The sequence below is a fragment of the Uloborus diversus genome, chromosome 4, assembly GCF_026930045.1.
Source record: "Uloborus diversus isolate 005 chromosome 4, Udiv.v.3.1, whole genome shotgun sequence".
Lineage (NCBI taxonomy): Eukaryota > Metazoa > Arthropoda > Arachnida > Araneae > Uloboridae > Uloborus > Uloborus diversus.
The window spans coordinates 14,037,227-14,059,357 of record NC_072734.1 but is presented as its reverse complement, the minus strand read 5'-3'; the positions used below and the strand labels follow the sequence as shown (position 1 = coordinate 14,059,357).

Genomic DNA, 22,131 nt, shown 5'->3' with positions numbered 1-22,131 from the left:
TGTTTTAGAAATATTAAAAATTTAATTTTTCATAAATTTTTAACAAATCTTCCTTTTTTTTAAAAGCTAATATTAAGTATTAGATATAACTTATTTTTGCACAATTTAAACTTAATACTATTGACACTGCACTTTTCTATCGTTTATAGGATTTTAGTCATTAATGAAGAGTTTTTTTGTTTTTTTTGTTTTTTTTTTTCACTCAAATAGGTATAAAGACGGTCAACAAGTAATTGCAGGAGATAGAATAAAGATCAGTAGTGACAAGGGGAAACAGATGCTGCAAGTATTAAAGTCAAAACCAACAGATTCTGGTAGTTATTCATGTGTTCTTACAAATAATCTTGGAAGTCAAGCAGAGTTTAGTAATGTAGTTGTGAAAGGTAACTTATTATTCCCTGTCTTGTTTCTATTTTTCTATGTTGTGCTACGAGTAATGGATATTTGCTGCAGTATTCAGTCAACTGAAAACTTAAATTGTCAGCAAAAGGGCTGTCCATAAATGATGTCACACTCTTTTATCAACATTTTGGACCCTCACCCCCATGGGCGCCCATATGCAAAATTGTATGGGGGGGGGCTCAGATATTTTAACCATGATTTAGCAGGATGCCGATGGAAACTGATTTCTGAACAGATTAAAGTCATTAAAATTTGACATTTTTAATAACTTATTCATTAATGGCTGGAGGATAAATGTTTTTACATTTTTGCAAAGAAAAAAGTACTAAAAACAAGGAAGATCTAATTTCAGAGGGGGGGGGGGGACTCAAGCCCCCTCTCTTGCCCCCCTATATGGGCGCTTTTGCTCACCCCCTAGCTCATGGGATGTCACACTTCACCTTGCCCCCTACTCCCATGACACTAGTTTTCATGACATATTGTTATAAAAAATGTCACATTTCTTGTCCCCCCATCCCTGTGACAAACTATCCCAATTTCACAAACCCCCTCTAAGTCTGATATCATTTGTGGATAACCCCAAAGTTGCAATTAAAATTCTGAAGTAGAAAAACTTTAATTGTACAAACATGACAAAGGCTTGCTGCCCACTTCTTCTACTTTTTATTAAAATTTGGTGTAAATACTAACTTCAAGCCTGGATGAGGAAGTTCCAATGTTTGAATAATTTTTTGAAGTTTTTATTCAAAATTGCTGAATCTTTCCTTCTTTGTCTTTTCTTTAGCATCTCCCACTTTCGTCAAAGGTATGGAAAATGTTGAGGGCCTCCAAGGGGATACTTTGAAGTTCAATGTAGAAATTAATGGAAATCCAAAGCCTACTCTTAAATGGTATTATTTTTAAAGCTGTTTCATTAATTCCAATTTTTTTAAAGTAATTAGTTTGTTTTTGTACTTTTGGGTTCATCTCATTTCTCCTAATATAATTGTTGTAAAATATTATTTCTATTGTATGTGAGCTACTTGGGGTTTGAAAAGGTACCAAGTGGTCCTCGGTAATGAAAAGGTTGAGAATCACTGGCCTAGTGGATAAGGCATTGAATTCCAGATTGGACGATTTTAAATTCAGAGGCCATTCAATTATGAATTGAGTACACTCAAACCTTGTTAATGTGAAATACTGCTTAACTTGAAGTACTCATTTTGCCCCGTGAGTTAACAATCACTAATTTATTTATCAGATAAGATGAAATCTGGTTAACATGAAATAATTATCACGGTCCCATGTATTTTGCGGTAATGAGGACTCTGCATGCAGAGTACATACTTGTGAAATCCATGGATCTGAAAGTCCTGTAAGTTACCATGGGGCAGATTTGCTGGAGTTTTTTACCCCTTACAGAACTGAGCCATAATTGCAGATGTGATGCTGCCATCGTGCCATCTATCAAGGCCAATATTGGACTCCTCCCCACTTGGGGACCCTATTTTCCCAAGAGCTGCTTCTTGCTGCATTAAATCCATACTCACTACTTCAATGAGGCTTGGTTCTCCCCCAGAATATTCGGTGTTCTAGTTTTTGGTGATAGTAATCAATTTGCATTAACAGTGGTGTAGTTTGAAATAGATAATAAAGGGTAGAATCCCCATAAAATTATATTGTCTTAAGAATGCTTTCCCTTTTTAATTTGAATGTTTTTAATGCTTATATTTGTAAGCATGATTCTTGTCCTTTAACTGAATTACTTTTATACATGAATGTTTTTACAAAGAGCTGAAAAAATATTTTCTTTGTGTAAAAAATATGTAATATGCATGAATCATGACTAGATCACAACAAACATACTTTCTATTACTTCCCCCCCCCCCCCCCAAGAAGTAAATGCTATAATATGCCATAAATGTTTAAATTTTTCTGTTGTTCTCTCTAGGTTGAAAGATGGAAAAGAACTAGCGATTGATGGAAAGCATATTCAGGTAGTTGAAGAAGGTGCCAATACTTATTCACTAGTAATAAACAAAGCCACCTCATCTGATGTAGGCACTTACACTTGTGAACTTAGAAATGAGCATGGATTGAAGGCCAGTTCTGGAGACCTTAATATTAAAAGTAAACTTCCTTTCATATTTAAGGTGTACAATTTTTCTAAAGTTTTACATTTACCTGCGCCACTGCAGAAGTTGTTGTTCTCGTAAAAACGCTCGTTTTGCAATCATACTATCTGTTATAGTGGATGTGAAGAAATTTTTCTTCTTTTATTTACTATAGCCATGTTACTATAGATTTTAACCAGTAAAATAATATGGGGGAGTTAAGGAGGCCCCAAACTATTTTTTTAGGAGGAGAAAATGCTCAATTTGCCATATGGAACTCCAAATTTTGGCCAAACGATAAAATATGTGAAATTCACGGCCAGCTCAGTCATTTACAGCCGAGGACTGCAGTTGAGTGCTTATTAGCACTCATTAGCCCGGCAGGGAAAAGTGACTGAGCAAAACCTCTGGATGGAAAAATCTCTTAAGGAAGCCAAGAGTGCCAAACAAACTGGTAGCTAATGTAGAATTAGCTCAGACCAGACGAGTGACCGAAGCAATGGTTCGGTTCAACTGGAAGATTGAAGGCAAGGCATGGTATATTCAGTAAATTACCGGCCCATTAGCCAGGGCTAAGGCAGAAATACATGAAATATACCGCCAGCTCAGTCATTTCCAACCGAGGACTGCAGTTTCGTGCTTATTAGCACTCATCAGCCCGGCATAGGAAAGTGACTGAGTTGGAATGGAAAACCTCTTAAGGAAGCCAAGAGTGCCTAACAAACTGGTTGCTAATATAGAATTAGTGCAGTCCAGACAGAGTGACCGTAGCAATATACCATGCCTTGCCTTCAATCCTCAAGTTGAACCGAACCATTGCTTCGGTCACTCGTCTGGTCTGTGCTAATTCTATATTAGCTACCAGTTTGTTTGGCATTTTTGGCTTCCTTAAGAGGTTTTCCATCTCCAGCTCAGTCACTTTCCTATGCCGGGCTGATGAGTGCTAATAAGCACGAAACTGCAGTTCTTGGCTGGAAACGACTGAGCTGGTGGTGTGTTTCATGAATTTCTGCCTTAGCCCAGGCTAATTGGGCGGTGACTTGCTGATGATAAAATATGGTTATACACACATAGTTACACCTAATGAAAAGAGACATTTGAGTATTTAAATGATGCAATACTGCCAATTATGTTCCCAGTTTTGCTCAATAGTCAGACAAAATTTGTTAAGTAAGGACATTTTTGGTAGTTCACACAGCGCTTCCATGGCCAACCATCGGGGTGCCTTTAGGCTGAACTCTGTACATCAGCCGCTATATAAAAGATGCAAACAACTGTTTCTGGCAACTCAACACTTTGCCAACTGAATGCAGTGCCTATGAGTATTAACTAGACACCGCACATTTTTAACACTGCCAAATGATCAGTGTGATCTTCCCAATTGGAGATCGCTGTGACTGGTCAGCAAAGTGTTTAGTACCTGTGTAGGGGAAAAAGTTTAATTATATCCTAAATGATTTTCAGTTTTAAATGCTAGTTCTTTTCAATGTAATTAGTTTTTTTTTAGTTTAAATTTTAGTTTCTTTAAAAAAATGTTTGAAGAAAAGCTGTCTAGCCATGTAAGGAGATAGTTTCTAAAAGGACCTTGAGAAGAGATAGTGTTAATTTATCAATAATTGATGAAACTTATAAAAAAATATCTTTATTTAATTAATTAATTAATTTTATTATTTATTTTTATCTTTTTGTTATTAATGCACTATTTTTCTAAGTTTCTTCCTTCTTTTTTTTTTTTAACTTATAATGTATTCTTGCAGTGACCCCTGAATTCGTCAAGAAACTAACGGATATGGAATGCATTGAAGGGGAAGTGGCTCCTGTAATGAACATTTTGGTGAAAGGGTATCCTTCACCTACAATCAAATGGTGAGTAATATATAATGCATTTCATTGAAGCAAGTGTATTTTTCCCTGTTATCTCTCACCTAATATTGGTTTCTTTCATGTTATGATTTTAACTTAGGTTGTTAGAAGATCAGAAGCTAACAGAAGACAAAAACTACAGCATATCATCAGAAGCATCCACTGGATCCTATACCCTAAAACTTAAAAAAGTGACACAAAAGATAGCTGGAAAGTATACTTGTGAAGCCTCTAATGAAATGGGAGTTGCTACAACTAGTGGAGTCATATCTGTTAAAAGTAATTGTTTTCCATATAGGGTTCTAGTGTATTTTTTGAGTCAATATACATTATGCATACTTGCCAAGTCTACTGTTTTTAACAGGAGACTCCTGTTTTTTACCATTTTCTCCTGGTTTTTGCAGTTTTTTCTATCAATCATCAAAAAGTTTCACTTTCTTCTCAATAGACCGCACTCTTTTCCAGTCATCCACCAATTTCAGGGGAAAAGAAATGTTCCAATTAATAACTCATTTAGCAAAATTTATTTTTGGAAGATTTACACATTGCATGTTCAACGAAGCACGTGCGTTGCCGAAAATTGCATCAGATTTCAATCCCTTTCCATCTTGAAAATATTTCAATTATTTTGAAAGTTTGAAGTTATTTTAACATGCGCTACCCTATACCTACTTATTTTATATTTTATTTCCATAAAATAGTGACTTTTTTTTTCATTAATTTTTGTAGCGACTTTTTTGGTAGAAACTGAGGAAGGTACAAAACTTTAAGCAAATTCACTCGTTATTTGGTTTTTCCTTTGCAGTGTTTTTTACTGCTGCTACCAATTAGCTTACATCTGCGAAAAATCCCCAGTTCTCTTTAAATTTAGTATTCATGTTATTTAAAAGCATAATTTTATAATTTTGTTGTGAAATGTATCGCTGGTTTATCACCTATATACCTGTAGTGGAACCTCCTGTTTTTTTTTCTTCAAAGGTTGGCAAGTATGATTATGGCTTCATTTTATATTTTACACTGTTATATACATGTTTGATCATGCATACTTATTGTTCTGGCAAATAGTTGCTTAATTCATTTGTTGTGAGATCGTGTCTCACACGGGTTTCTTGTATTTCACAGTATTTTATTTCTAGTGCCCGTCTGAGACCTGATCTAATTTTAAAAAATGGGCTGGATTATATTTAAATATATTTACCATAGTAGGCTCCTTTGTGCAGATCTTGTGTCACTCGTCTAGTACATCTTGATAATTAGCTAAAGTTTGTCAATCATTCTTTGTTATAAAGCAGTTGTTTGGTGTGTGAAAGGTAATATGTTCATTTTTATTGTGTTATACTTTGGTAAATATGACAGTTTGATTTAAATAGATTTCAATATTTTGAAATTCAAAATAAACATGTAATCAAATTGTTTACGCTTTGTATAATATTTTAAAATAATCCCCCCCCCCCCCTCCTGCTCTCTACTCAAGCTCTCCCCAGCTGAAATTACAAAAAATCATTAACAGTATACCTAAATGTTCATTCAAAGGAATCACAAGGTTAAAAACAAAAATCTATCATGTTTTGCCTGTTTTTCTGAAAAAAACCTTGTGCTTTAAGGAATGAATCTCTTATTTTTTTTAAATAAGTCATTCACATAGGAGTTAGAATGTAAAAATTTTTTTAAAGCATTGCACACTAAATAGTTTTGTAAATTGAATTTCGGGTACAAATTTTGTTGTTTGAATTGGTTCACTAAATGCAATGGAGAACTTGCCGATAAAATGTATACTGATTAATCATGGGAAAAGAAAAGTGGACATTGTTAGGAATATAAACTACTTGTATGTTTTTATTGCCTTTCAAAAGAGTTCATTGTTTGTATCAACTCTTATTGGTGATTAAAAGCATTTTTATGTGGTGCAGAAATTGCATTTCTCAGGGTAGTAAAAAATAACAAAGTAACATTATCTGCTTTGACATTGTAAAAATGAATATCAAACTAAAAAGAGTTAGACAAGGGGTAGGTTTTAGGAAAGAGTTTTAAAGTTGTTCATATCAGTATAAATATTTCTTAACCATAAAATTAATTTTCAAGGAATAAAAGTTATAACCTTTGCTTAGTGAAAATTAAAAGCACAGCAAAATCAAATGTGATGAAATAATGTACAATTTGTACTTAGGTCAAGAAATTTTTATGTGTTTTAATTTGAATGAGATCAATAATACCTAACTTTTGGCATTATTGGTCTCATTCAAGTTCTAATACTAGCTATAAAACCTTTCTTATGCAGTTTTGCAAAATGAAGTACTTTATTGCAGAAAAAATGTATATCCTTAAAAATGATGTTCTGTTTTAATTTTTTATTTCTAGCCACCACAAAAAAGCCTGAAATTGATCAAGTGCTAAAACCAACACAGTTGGTTGAAGGTAAACCTGGAAAATTAACTGCAAAGGTATCTGGACAGCCCAAACCTAAAGTTACTTGGTAAGTTTCAACTTTTTAAATATTTCTCATTTGCACTGAAGCAATAGTGATAAAATACGGCAGAAATATTTTACCTTCTTGTGAGAGTTGTTCACTGCGAGCTCTAAGTCAAGGGTATTAAAAATGTATGACTGTAGCTTATTTGCACTTATATTCACCTTTTGGCTGATGCAAAATAGCCTGTAAAAAGGCAAAAACAAAAAAAGGGGGGGAGGACTCTCTAGAGGGGCCTTCTGTCACCTTTTCTCTGGATTAGAAGTTTTTATTATAATCATGTAAGAAATTATGTGCTCCACGCGATTACATTGCGTTGCACTTGACAGGGATCCCAAGATTAATAACTGGGATCTCCATAATTGTGTAATGGGGCCTTCTGCAATTGCCTACTGCACAGATGCATGGGAGCGCCTGAGTTCATATGGTTATAGCCAGTCTTGAAGGCATGACTGGAAAAAAAACTCCTGACCGAAAAGCGGGATAACTTTATGACATATCTCTTTGCTGCTATTCGGGAAAAAGGACAAATTGACTGCCTATCATGTATATTGTGTCAGTGAGTAGAAGAATTAATTAATTGTGTGTTGTGAACATGGTCTCTTCAATTTGCTCCCTCTCCAAAAGTTGATTTATGGAAAATGTGAAAATGAAGAAGTGGCGAAGATCCTCTTTAAATCATGACATTGCAGTTGTTTTAAGTTGGATGTCAAGTGTTTGCTGTGTCATGTTGTTTATTACTCATTGTATTGCCTAGTAGCAGTTTTCCTGGTTCTGCATGCAAGGTCTATGGGAAAATCTTGAATCTCTTAGAGCCTATAAGCAGATAGCTTTTCCTCTAAGGATACCCTGCATCTAAAAGTGTGCTACAATATATAGTAGGGGAGATAGCGACAGTTTTTAATACATTATTTATATAAGGCCAGAATTTTTTTAAATATTAGATTAGTTTACTTAAAAGAAGAAAACGCGAGTCTACCAAAAAGTTATCGTTGCAATAATTAATAAAAAATTTTGCAATATGTTGCAAAAACTTGTGAAATTGTCTTATATATATAAGGCTGAAACTCGGTAATATTATTGATTACGTATAAACATAACGAAAAATATATGTCTATCGCGTCCGAAGCGTTGCCGTGCCGTGTCTACCACCCACGCAAGGTGCGAAAAAATCAGTCAATTTTGACTTAAATATATAAGCCTAAAATTTTTTTTAGTAACTGTATACAATGTATAAAATATAAAAACAAAAGTCTACGAGTTGTGTTATGTTGCAAAGGCATGATAGACGTCACGGAATGTCGACCTCGTACCTCTATGTACCGTTTATCGGGCCGCTAGCGCTCGCTCGAAAAAGTTTGCTTGTCGTCGCGAAATTTCAATAAATAAAGCTGATTTATTTTTTAATAAATAGCTTAAATCCTGTTTTTATTAAAATTTTTAGTCTACCGTGACTAAGAGGTTGCTTAGTATTTGGTAGACGTTGCTTAAATTATAAAGTAGTTGGAAAAGTATGAATGATTTAAGCATATTAAAAAAAATAATTTTAACATTGAAACGAAATTTAAAAATATTTTATTAAAATTAAAATTATGTACAAAATTATAGTGAAGTTCATTTTTAATTAATAATGTCTTGACCTTTTAAATTATGCTTCTTTTATTTATTTATTTTTTATGATCAAGTACTTATGAAATAAATTTTTTTGCATCGATCTTACATAATAAATAATTAAAAATAATCAAATAAACAGTTCTTTACATATTAATTAATCTTTACTAATAATAAAGCTGAAAGTCTCTCTGTCTGGATGTCCGGAGGATGTCTGAATCTCTGTGGCGCGCATAGTGCCTAGACCGTTCGGCCGATTTTCATGAAATTTGGCAAAGTTAGTTCGTAGCATGGTAGAGTGCACCTCGAAGCGATGTTTCGAAAATTCTACGTGGGAGGCAGAAGGCTATGCTTCGAATGTAACATCTTTTATTGCTTGCGGTAATTGTTTTCAGTAAACCATTTAAAAACTTTTCAGTTGTCCTCAACTTTCCACCCACAATCAAGAGGTGATAAGCTTGTCAGATTTTTAAAATGAAAATTTGTCCAAATTTGCGAAATGCAAGGTGTTCTGAGGAAATGTTCACGAAGTTCAGACTAACATAGGGTTAAGGATGACGGATCAAAACTCTTCACGTTTTCGAGAATTACTTTATCTTTTTTTCAAAATTTTTATACTCTTCTAAAAACGTCATGGTTCATCATTAATTCTTTCCATTTTATTTTGTCTGTACATTCGGCGCACAACTCTTCCGAAATTTCGAGTTGTATTCGAATTTGCGACATGCATTTTACATTGTGCGATGGCTTACTCAAATTTGTTAACGCTCCTGTGTATTCTTCCGACCTTGTAAATAGAACGTAAGGTCGAACTTTTCCTTTTCGGAAAAAGCCGGATTTTGATCGCAACCAGTCATTGCGAGTAAAGCAACCAAGGCGGAACAAACGGTTTCTCCTAAATTCTTGTAAAGTTCAGAGACATTGATACCTCTTAATGATTTTCCAACGCCAACTTCCATCCAGACCTTTATTTAAGAATTCAAAAACTTCATGTTAGCCAATATTATAACTAATACATCAGTACCTGAACATCGTAGGTGGACGTCATATGGAGGCTGCAGCTCTCCAAAAATTAAAGATGGTAAATCATTTTTGTGTCGGATTTTTCGCGGTCTGGGGCACGATTGAGTATGATCGACTATTTTTACAACTTTTCTGTTGATGGTTTCAAATCTATAACACTGTTTGTAGTTAATATACACAAATTTATCTTCAAAATAAATCGCTTTGTTATCTCGTTCCCAGTTTGTTAGTAAATATTCTAGCAAATCTTCTTTAAAAGTAATATTTTTTAATTGATTCAAAAAGTCAGAGGGACGTGTTGCAGAGTCTCCTATCTGAATTTTTAGACCTCTGTGAATTCTGCTTAATATATCGTCGCCGCAGAACAACAGTAAGATATCTTAGTGTTATTTCTGGGATTAGATATCTTACTGTTGCTCTGAGGCGACGATATGTTCGTTATCTTTTATGGAAGGAAACGGGGTACGTGTCGAAAACAATTACTACGAATACTGCTGAACATACTTAATAATTTTCTCAATATCATTAGATGATGGAATTTCTTTCATTAAATATAATAAAAAGAATCCATCATAGATGAGATATTTTGGTTGTTCAGAATTGATGTTTTTTAAGCACTTTTATTACACTTGGCCTGATTGTCATGGAGTAATCTGAGGCGTACTTTTGCTTATATTTCAACAACTAGATTACTAAGAGACTTCTGGATTTTACTAAATGATTTGCCTAATCTTAAGGTACAACTTAAGGCTGAAAATTTAAAATTCTGAAGTAACATCATTATTTCTGTTAGGATGGAAAATAGCAAATTTTATGTAATTTCCCCATTAAATGTTTAAATATAAAATCCATTGTTACAAATTTTGTTGCCTTGCAAATGTAATGTTAATAGTAATCATAATGAAAATTTTGAATCAAGTCCTCTCTGGAGCAAGAATGAAATTTATTCACTGACGTTGCTTTCTTAGGGTTTTTATCCTCATCTATGCATCTATGCCAATAATCGATAATGGGGCTAAGTAAAAAGACGTATTAGGGTCTTTATCTCAAGTTACTTATATGTTGTGAACCATTCTTTTGCGTATACTCAGCAACTAGACCACTTACAGACTTCAGAATTTTATTAAATGATTTGTTTAACCTTAAGGTACAACGTAACGCTAAAAAATCAAATTCTAAAGTAAAATTTTGTTCGAAAACGAAAATGTTTAAAATAACAGATTTTAAAAAAAAATAACAAACACTTTTCATAATGCACTCAAAAGGACAAAATAACTTTTCTGGGTCAGAAAGGACAATTTAAGTGTTCCTGTAGTTTTTAATTCTTTGAAGAAAAATATTTCACAAACGAAGAAAAGTGCGCTCAAGTCATTTTAAACCAAACTTTCCCATTAAGGAAAAAAAATGCGTATTTCAACACTCAAATTTATGATTGAAAGCTAGATAATGGTAAAACATTCTCTACATGACTAGAACCGCACTTTTCTTCGTTTGTGGTGTCATTTTCTTGGAAATTTTTGAAAACTACAGGAATTCTTAAATTGTCTTTTCTGACCCAGAAAAGTCATTTTGTACTTTTGAGTGCATTATGAAAAGTGCTTATTATTTTTTTTAAAAAATCTGTTATTTTACAGTAAATGCAGTAAGACAGATTTTTCAGTTCTGCAGATGGCTATTATCTGTTGACCCAATTTAACATATGCTAAAGAAATATAAACATCAGCAGCAATGCTATCGCCGCGAAGCACTGGATCAAGTTTGCTCCAAAATGGCGGATGCGTCGGCTCCTCCACTATAGGGGGCTTACTCAGGCCCAGGCCCCAGACCCAAGGTTATTAAAGGCGTGTCCTTCCCTTCTCCTTTCTTCGCAGTAGATGAATAAACAGCTTTACTTCCCCATTTACGAAATGTATTTGAAAAGGTGATGATTCAAAATATTTTTGAAGAAGTTAATATATATATATATATATATATATATATGAATAATGTAACAAAAGTATGAATATCAATTTAAATATGATAGAAAATTGTAATCATGAAAAAAAAAAATAATTGAAAAATTTCCATTTATAAAGAATGAAAAGATAAAATAATCATACTTTTCCAACTACTTTATAATTTAAGCAACGTCTACCAAAGACTAAGCAACCTCTTAGTCACAGTAGACTAAAAATTTTAATAAAAACAGGATTTAAACTATTTATTAAAAAATAAATCAGCTTTATTTATTGAAATTTCGCGACGACAAGCAAACTTTTTCGAGCGAGCGCTAGCGGCCCGATAAACGGTACATAGAGGTACGAGGTCGACATTCCGTGACGTCTATCAAGCCTTTGCAACATAACACAACTGGTAGACTTTTGTTTTTATATTTTATACATTGTAAACAGTTACTAAAAAAAATTTTAGGCTTATATATTTAAGTCAAAATTGACTGATTTTTTCGCACCTTGCGTGGGTGGTAGACACGGCACGGCAACGCTTCGGACGCGGTAGACTTATATTTTTCGTTATGTTTATGCGTAATCAATAATATTACCGAGTTTCAGCCTTATATATATAAGACAATTTCACAAGTTTTTGCAACATATTGCAAAATTTTTTATTAATTATTGCAACGATAACTTTTTGGTAGACTCGCGTTTTCTTCTTTTAAGTAAACTAATCTAATATTAAAAAAAATTCTGGCCTTATATATATTGTCGTAAAATTTCGGTCGCTATCTCCCCTACTAATATATTGTGCATTGAGATTATATCAAAAAAAAAAAAAAAAATTGAATTTTGACATCTGGAATTTAAATTATGTTTTTTGCAATCACGAGTGTGTGTGTATGTAGGCGTGTGTGTTTGTGTCTGTGTGCAGGTATGAGTGTGTGGGTAGTTGTGTGTGTGAGTGTTTGTGTGGGGGGATGTGTATGTGTGTGTAGGCATATGTGTTTGTGTCTGTGTGTAGGCATGAGTGTGTGGGTAGTTGTGTGTAGGTGTGTGCAGGGGCGGACTGGCCAGGTCGGCTAGGCCAACTAGGCTCCCCGACTAGGCCAACTGCTTAGGGGGGTCAACTTAAATAGTTGACCCTTTTTTGTCAAACAAATTTTCCAAAAAAAAAAAAAAAAATACTTCAGCTCTTGTCCTTCAAATTCAAGTCGATATTGTATATATAAAACGGAAAAAGTTTGATGCTACATATCAGTGGTGCCCAACCTTTTTTATTTTTACCTCGGGCCACTCCACATATTAGGAGGGATATCGCGGGCCAGAACATATATAAAATTCTTTTTTTTTTCGAAATAGAATGAGAAAACATGGAAAATGGAAGAGAGTTACAAACCAAAACTTGCTTCCATTATTACGGCATGGTTATTTTAATGATACGAACTTTGGATCTGTTTTTTAGAAACCAATGCATGACTAGTTGGCTTCAAAATTTGAATCTATCATTCATAAGACTGAATGAAGATGATCAGTAGGTTTGAAATGCTTCAGAATATATTTTGCATTTCATAACATTTAACACAACAATGGGCCACATATAGATCAGCTTCGCGGTCCCCATGAGGTCCGCAGGCAATAGGATGGGCACCAATGCTATACATGATATTTCAGTCTTAGACCAGCTACCTTTATGCATCATTCCATGTGGAAAATAAATTTAAGGCTATTAAAAAGGGTAATAGTCAAGAAGACAACAATAGAAGCGCTTGGGATAAGGGAACAACTTTTGAGATAAATCGAAAATTTGCTCTCTGCAGCCTTGAAAAATTGTTGACTGCCCCTTTAGAATTGGAGCAACAAATATGAGTGAACAGTATCCTGGATTGCTGGCCTAATTGGAAAAAGACAACCGTAACATTTACTATGTACACAGCAACTCAGCTGGTTGAGACATATTCAACTAAATGCTGTAAATTGTCAAGAGATTTCCTTGTTCTAGTGTAAATTATTACTACAAGTACTTTCATCTCAAAATCGCATACAGGAAAGCAAATCTGGACTCCGATAAACTGAATCTGAAACAGGAGAAAAATTTGACCTAGAAGGGAGAGCTCTTAAATCTCTCATCACTTCCACTATATTTTGAAACTGCAGTGTCGAAAAATTTCATAGGAAAAAGTCAGAATCCTCAGAAATTCGTTTTCAGACCTTCAATTTTGAAAAATTTCCTAGGGAGAGTACACGTACTTAAGACTGAGTACTTAACGTACAAACACTCGTAATGTTTCCCTATGCAGTCGAATATTGCATTTTTTAATCTTCAGTGACAAAAAATGCTCTGGGGATATCCTTACACTTCTGCATCCTCAAGACAGCCTAAATAAGGCTTACAATCTCAAAAAAAAAGCACCCCTGAACCCTCTTAATCCTAAAAGATTTGAAATTGACTTAAATTCAAGAACGATTTTATGATTCAAGATTCGAGAAGTCTGAACCTCGTACCCCTTATTTCCCCTATATCTTTTTAAAACACAGCCTAAAGTCGTGTTTTCATAACGTCAAACTCGAAAAACTTCCAAGAGTCTCCTGACTCTATTTTTGGTAATGTTAAGGCTTTCTCTTTAAGTTACCAACGATAATCTGGAATTGAGTCTAAATTTTTCATTTTTTTTCTTTTTAAAATTTATTTTTGCGTGTGGACAATATAGATGTTCCAATTGGTGCAACGGACACAAATATAAGATCAGACATCTGCTTTGTTGTAAATCATTTGGGAAAGATAATAGAGTTTATATTGGATACTGATGTTATTTGTGGGTCTTACCAAAAATGAGTGAGTCTGGACTTACCTGTTTCTTCCATCAAGGCTCTCAATTGTGTTTTTCAGACTTAAATATCGAACAGTTTTCAGACTCAGTCGTTGCCATGCCTTTTTAGTCATTAAAGATAGCTTAAAATTTCACTCATCGAAATTTTCGTGGGCACTACAGCCTAAAATTTGATTTCAGTTTCAGAAAAAAAATGCCGCAGGCCAAAAAAGAGGCAGTGCGTCTTCAGATTTCAGTTTTTAAAAATAAATGCAAAAAACATTCAGAGAAAATTATTAAAATGAGGGAGTAACGTTTCAAGGACAGGCTTGAAAAAACTTTTGCTTATGTGAAGTTTTGTTGAAGCTTTTAAGGGGCAAGGAGGGTTGATTAAGTTAAGGGTCAAAGATTAGCTTAAAATGCAGGATCACTGTGCCCTCCTAAAAATCTTGGGGGGGAACTCTAGGGAAGACTGTCAGCTTTCTTTTAATGTTTCTAAACGTATTATAAGATTGCATTTTTAAAATTTCGATGTCGAAAAATTCCGAAGGTAAGCCACCAGATCCCCTTCAATTTTGCAAAAAAAAAAAAAAAAAAAGAAAGAAAGAAAATAAAATTGTCGCGGGAGCCCTTTTTTTCTTTCTCCTCTAACTTTACCAAAAACTGTAAAATTGTGGTTTTTGACATCAATTTTGAAAATATCGCTTTCAAGGGAACTAGAGCCCCCCCCCCCCCCCCACCTCCTTAAGCCGATATAGATCAACCAATTTTGAAAGATTTCCGGGAGAATTTACCCGATTCCTCCCTTTTCTCCTGTTCTTTCTACATATGTTGTCAGTATAGAAGCTTAAAGATGTGCCTGTAGGAATTGTAACCATTAGTATCCTTCTTTCAAGGCACATAAAAAATGTGTCAATGTTAGCTTTATTTTCATTTTTTTTTTTCAGAGCTTTAAATCTTGATTTAGAAACTTAAAGGTAAATAGGAACTAGCGATAGTTTAATGTTTTTGCTCAACCTCAAAAGAATCGAAACCCGGCACTGTTTCATTGAATTTTTTTAATTAACAGAGGTGGACCAAAATATCCTTTTGCCGACTGGGCCAAAGTCTTCCAGTCCGCCCTTGGGTGTGTGTGTATGTGTAGGTGTCTGTATGTATGCGTGTGCAGTGGCGTACCAAGACAGATGGAGGCCTGGGGCGCTACTCGAAATGGGGGCCTACCTGGTATTAAAACTGAAGTTTCTCAAACAATGTGTACGTACTGTAACGGATTCGGTGCGACTTCCACTTTCTTGAAATGAAAACACAGTTCTTGATAAAAACACAGGAAATTTATTTACACTATGTACAGGAAAGATCTTCAACAACTGCTAAATTATTCATCAGCAATTAAGCAATTATCACACAACACCGTAAACTCAACGTTTACACACGTATTTACTTCCAAATACGAAAAAAACACAGCGAAATGCTTCGCTATAAACAGAGCAAAAATCTTCTCCAGTTCGAAATATCAATCGAAACTCTCCGTTTATCCATCGCTAACGGCTTTTATAAACATCCAAGAATTTTCCACAACATTCTTTCTGCTTCGAGAAATGCGTAGACCGTTGTCAAATTTTATCAATGAAAATAAAAAGAATAGGGGGTTGTATACTTTAGCCATATGTTAAGGGGTTGTATATTCATTACGGAAAATTATTTACAGGTTACGTTACTACAATAATTACTATTTACAGGATTTGTAACATTGCCCCCTTCCTAAGGACTGCACGTCCCGGGCAGTACAATCCCCAGAAAGGGTGCCAAACTTCTATCACAAGTTCACAATTACACACATTAAATAATAACCAATAGTGCAAAGGAAACACCATAATAACAAGAAATATTACTAAACATTAAAAGCAAAAAAATTATCTACAACTTTTATGTTATCAACCATGGTTGTTTATGTAATACTCATGAACTATGGCCATAGTATGGGGCTAACCGATCATAATGTACAACCCTAGGTTTTGCATTAGGTGATTTTTGGATCCTCACTACGACGTCATTTAGTCGGTTAACGACTTTGTAGGGTCCATCCCAATGCGACTGCAATTTGGGTGAAAGACCTTTCCGTCGGATGGGATTCCATAACCAAACCTTGTCGCCTTCGTTGAATTCATGTCCAGTAGACCTTGTGTCGTATCGGGTCTTCATCTTCTCCGCCGCGATGTTGATTCGCTCTCGTGCGAAGTTATGAACGTCTTCCAACCGGGTCTGGAGATCCTGGATGTACTCCTCAGGCGATGAAGGCGCATCCGGAGGACGACCGACGACGAGATCACATGGTAGCAGAAGCTCTCGTCCGAAGAGCATCTGAGATGGGGCATATCCGGTAGTTTCGTGGACAGCACTGCGGTAGGCCAGCAGGAACAAAGGTAGCTTCTTGTCCCAATCCTGTTGATTTCTGGAGACCATAAGTGAGAGATTATTCAGGATTGTGCGGTTAAATCTCTCCACCATGCCGCCCGATTGTGGGTGTAGTGGTGTTGTCCTAGTTTTCTCAATTCCGAGAATTTGACATAGGCCCTTAAAAACAGCAGAGATGAAATTCCTCCCTTGGTCGGAATGAATCTGCAAAGGTGTTCCATATCTTGAGATCCAATGTTGGACTAGAGTCTCTGCTACGGTGGTAGCTTCTTGATCTGGAATGGGATACGCTTCGGGCCATTTCGTGAAATAGTCGATGGAAACAAGAACGTATTTGTTCCCATCAGCAGTTCTTGGTAGAGGACCCAGGATGTCGATCCCAATTCGTTCGAAAGGAGCTCCAACGTTGTACAGATGTAGCTTCCCTCTGCTTCTCTTCTTCGGACCTTTACGAGCAGCACAGGCGTCACAAGAATGGCACCACTTCTCCACGTCATCCTTCGCCTTGCTCCAGAAGAAGCGCTCCCGAACTTTATTAAGGGTTTTCAAGACACCAAAATGTCCTCCAGTCGCACTACTATGTATTTCTTTCAGAACATCTGAAATCCTTGATCGGGGAAGTAGTAACTGCCACCTAGACGTTTTGCCGTCATCAGATTCCCATTTTCGGTACAGTACGCCGTTCCGTAAATGGAGTGAATTCCATAAAGCCCAGTATCTTTTTGTTGCAGGACTAAAGATGGAAACGTCCTGCCAGCTAGGTCGCCGACTGTCACTTTCCATGAACTCCAAAATTGTTTTTATGTCGGGGTCTTCAAGTTGATCTTTTCGAACTTGGTCGTCACTCCATGGATCAGGTTCTGATGATATTGGAGTCACTGTCACCTGATAGGCGGTAGGGCTAGTCGTTCCATACTGTTTCTCGATTCGGGAACAATAGTGGCAGTTCTCTGGACAGGGTCTCCTTGATAAAGCGTCAGCATTACCGTGAGATAACCCTTTTCGATGCTTGATCTCCATGTCATATTCCTGGAGCCGCTGTATCCATCTGGCAATCTGGCCTTCCGGATTTTTGAAGTTCAAAAGCCAAGTTAATGAGGCATGATCTGTCCGAAGCAGAAATTTTCGGCCGTAGAGGTAATGATGGAAGTGTTCTACAGCTTTCACTATGGCCAGTAACTCCTTTCTGGTGACGCAGTAATTTCGCTCCGACTTTGATAAGCATTTGCTCCAGTAAGCGATGACATGTTCATTTCCGTCAATTTCTTGGGATAAAACAGCTCCGATGCCCCCATTGCTCGCATCAGTGTCCAGGATGAAGGGTTTTTCAGGCTGAGGATAGGCGAGGATAGGCGTTGATGTTAAAGCCTCCTTCAGTCGTAGAAATGCATCTTCGCATTCTTTGGACCGTTCAAACTTTTGCTTGCTCTCCGTCAGCTTATGCAAAGGTCGTGCAATGTTGGAAAAACCCTTTACAAACTTCCTGTAGTACGTGCAGAGCCCCAGGAAACTTCGCAGCTGATGGATGTCTTCGGGACGACTCCAACTCTTGACTGCAGATACCTTTTCTGGATCGGTTTGTACACCTTCAGAAGAGATGATGTGACCAAGGTAGTTCACTTCCCGGCGGAACAAATTACATTTGGACGGGCTTAACTTCAGATTGGCTTCCTTAAGCTTCTGCAGCACCTTCTTAAGATTTGCCAGATGTTCTTCGAAACTGCGTCCCACGATGATGATATCGTCTAAGTAGACCAGACAGGATTCGTAGGAAAGTCCTCTTAACACTGTCTCCATAAGACGCTCGAACGTAGCTGGTGCATTGCAGAGGCCGAAGGGCATCACTTTAAACTGCCATAAGCCTTGTCCAGTTGTAAACGCTGTCTTCTCTCGGTCATCAGGGTGTATCTCAACCTGCCAGTAGCCGCTCTTCAAGTCCAGGGTCGAAAACCACTTGTGTCCGGAAAGAGTGTCCAAGGTGTCGTCTGTCCGTGGAAGAGGGTAACTGTCTTTCTTGGTGATTTCATTCAGCCGTCGGTAATCGACACAAAATCTGGTGGAGCCATCTTTCTTTCGGACTAAGACGATGGGAGAAGCCCAGGGACTGGATGACGGTTCGATTACATCATTCTCCTTCATCTCTTTCAGGAGGGTCTCAACCTCTTCCTTCTTGGCGAACGGTAGTCGTCTTGGATGCTGTTTAATAGGGAGGTGTTCTCCAGTGTAAATCTTATGCTGCGTTAAATTCGTACGGCCAACATCCTCCGATATAGATGAAATCAGATGCTTGAAGTCGTCCACCAATTGTTCCGCAGCAGTTCTTTGATCTTTCGATAATGGCGCACTCCCAATTAACTTCGACGTCAAGGACTCAGAAGACACAGTCTCAGGGGAATTGATTCTTCTAATGATGCAGTTTACTGGAGTACAAGTTGCCAACACTTCACCTTTTCGGATATTCCTTGGCCTTTCACTCACGTTGGCGACTCTCACAGGAATTACATCCTTAGAAAGGTCCACAAGCGTAGATGCTACCAGCACTCCTTTTAGGCTATTGCTTAGGTTAGGGTATTCAATGAGTCCAAATCGAAAACTATTGCTTTCTTCAAGGGAGCCAGGTATTAATGATTCTGACCTTGAGGGAATCAATAAATCTGTTTGAGCTATTATTTGATGAGCGGATTTTACATCACTCTCTGCAGGGAAAACGGCTATGTCTTCTCTCATCGAGTGCAGCTCATTAGTCTTGAAGTCGAGAGTGAAGTCATATTTCTTTAAAAAGTCCAATCCGAGAATGAAGGGGTCTGTGATAGCAGCAACGAATGCCGTATGATGGTAGGTGGCATTCCCAAACACTATTTCCAAGTCCACTTTACCGTCAATCTCAATTTTGTCACCTGCCACAGTCTGGAGACTTACGCGTGGCGATGTCCATAGCAGTTTCAATCCAAATTCACGAGCCACATCTGTCCTAATGATTGTCACATTGGCTCCAGTGTCAACAATCAGTCTGCAGGGGTTCCCATTTACATGTGCGTAAATGAAAAGTCCATCACTGCCACTACCAGAAGAGGAAATCTGCAGAGCTTTAGTGGTAGTGATTTCCTTCCCTCGCGTAGCTTGGCGAGCCGGACAACTCCTTCGCAGGTGTCCTTCACTACCGCATTTCCAGCACTTCTGCTCTTGTTTCTTTTGGGCTGTTATGCTGCTCAAATGTCTTGTCAAGTCACCGAGTTGTCTCTCAAGTTCAGCGAGGTGGGACGACCTGGAATCAGAATCATCAGCTTCCTGAGTCCGGATTAGATGGCGATCCACACGGGTTGCTTCTTGGGCGGCCTCGTATCTCATCGCATACATCTAAGCGGATTTCAAGTCGTTTACATTCGCCATCCGGAGGGCCTTCTGGATCTCATGATTCCGAACTCCGTCGATGAAGTAGTTGAGTGCCAGGTTGTCCCGAACATCCGCAGGACAGTCGCAAAAAGCAAGATGAGACAGTCTCTCGACGTCCGCCGCTAGCTCTTGCAGGGTTTCCCCGGTTTTCTGGAAACGGGACTTCAACTGGAGTCGGCTGAACTCTTTCTGGCATTTCTCACCGAAGCGAAGCTCCAACGCAGATGTGAGGGCGGCGAAATCCAGGCGCTGGCTGTCCGGAAGGGTCTGAAGAATGTCCGCTGCGTCACCTCTCAGGGATGCTGCAAGATGGCAGGCCTTGGTAGCAGAGTCCCATCCGTTCGCTTCCGCCACTATCATGAATTGGGTCTTGTACACCTGCCACGAACTTTTCCCATCAAATGTGGCCAGTTTAATGGACGGTCGAGCAACAGATGTGGGAGCGCAAAACTGTACAGAGCTGCTTTCCGCGGTCGCCAATCTCCTTTCCATGTCTTTAATTTTCTCATCCACATGATTCTCAACTGTTGCGATACGGTTTTCTACTGTTTCAAAATTTTCATCAAAAGCATCAACTCGATGCTCTATCTCATTAAATTTATTTTCCATCACAGTCTTTACCGAAGTAAGGTCGTTTTTAATTTCCTCTTGGTTAGAAGCTAAATCCTTTTTCAGCACCATTAAATCACTTTTCCATTGTTCTTGATTAGCCGCCATATCATTTTTTAATTGTTCTTGATTAGCCGCCATATCACTCTTCACAGAGTTGATTGCATCAAGCAGTTGTTTTAACTGTTCATCTATTGCGCGAGTAATCACCATAAAATTAAAGTCCAAATTTAAAAAGTCTTTATGAAAAAAAGTCCAAAGTCACACTTACTGCAAGAAAGTCCTGAAGTAGCCCCACGTTGGGCGCCAAATTGTAACGGATTCGGTGCGACTTCCACTTTCTTGAAATGAAAACACAGTTCTTGATAAAAACACAGCAAATTTATTTACACTATGTACAGGAAAGATCTTCAACAACTGCTAAATTATTCATCAGCAATTAAGCAATTATCACACAACACCGTAAACTCAACGTTTACACACGTATTTACTTCCAAATACGAAAACAACACAGCGAAATGCTTCGCTATAAACAGAGCAAAAATCTTCTCCAGTTCGAAATATCAATCGAAACTCTCCGTTTATCCATCGCTAACGGCTTTTATAAACATCCAAGAATTTTCCACAACATTCTTTCTGCTTCGAGAAATGCGTAGACCGTTATCAAATTTTATCAATGAAAATAAAAAGAATAGGGGGTTGTATACTTTAGCCATATGTTAAGGGGTTGTATATTCATTACGGAAAATTATTTACAGGTTACGTTACTACAATAATTACTATTTACAGGATTTGTAACAGTACCATATATTACAATAATTATTTTAAGTGGTACATTTTTACATATTTCAGTAGTGTTGGTTTGATTTCGGACACTGTTGTAAATACCACAGTAAAACACATGGTTTTAAGTAAAATTAAGTAAATACTATATTTTTAATAAAATTGTGCTTTGTCAGAAAATATCAAAAACAGAAAAAAGTCCTAAAATTATATTGTATCTTAAAAATTTATTTCATCTGAACATCCAAGTACAGTGAACAGAAACGTTTAGGCATTCCAGATTCAATTAATTTTAGGATAAAAATTTTCTTTTACAGAAAAAAAACCCTTTACTATTCCTTTGAGTAAGACACACCAGTTAACTATTTACCTGATAACATCACCTAATCTCAGAGAAAAATATTTTTAAAACATGCTTACCTAAATAAGGATGAAATTCACACGTTCACAGTCTAAATAAAATTTTTCTGCTAGGTCTCACTCACAAAAAAAAAAAAAAAAAAAAAAACCGCTCTTTATGTTCTTCAGATAAAAAAACTGGTGTGACCCTATACTTGCCTGGCGCGTTTGATTGAAGTGGAGAAAACGCTCCGCGCGGCTTCGCTGGTAGAATTAAAAATATTTAATGTTCGACAGAAATTAAGACAAAAAAATTTTGCGTATGCGTGGGTTTAACTAACTAATCCGATTTCTAAAGCGAAGAGCGTAATTTCCCCCGATTAGTAGTGTAT

At 36.8% G+C, this 22,131-nt stretch overlaps 1 protein-coding gene across 4 annotated transcripts in view; it reads left to right on the top strand.

The window, feature by feature from the left end:
• LOC129221576 (obscurin-like) overlaps positions 1–22,131 on the top strand; it is a 294,822-nt gene that overhangs the window by 179,297 nt on the left and 93,394 nt on the right. For all 4 annotated transcript variants that reach the window (XM_054856083.1, XM_054856082.1, XM_054856081.1 and 1 more), the window contains 6 exons: positions 211–383; positions 1,187–1,292; positions 2,333–2,511; positions 4,253–4,361; positions 4,459–4,637; positions 6,717–6,831. In XM_054856083.1, coding sequence (XP_054712058.1) covers positions 211–383; positions 1,187–1,292; positions 2,333–2,511; positions 4,253–4,361; positions 4,459–4,637; positions 6,717–6,831 — 861 coding nt within the window. The remainder of the gene's footprint in view (positions 1–210; positions 384–1,186; positions 1,293–2,332; positions 2,512–4,252; positions 4,362–4,458; positions 4,638–6,716; positions 6,832–22,131) is intronic.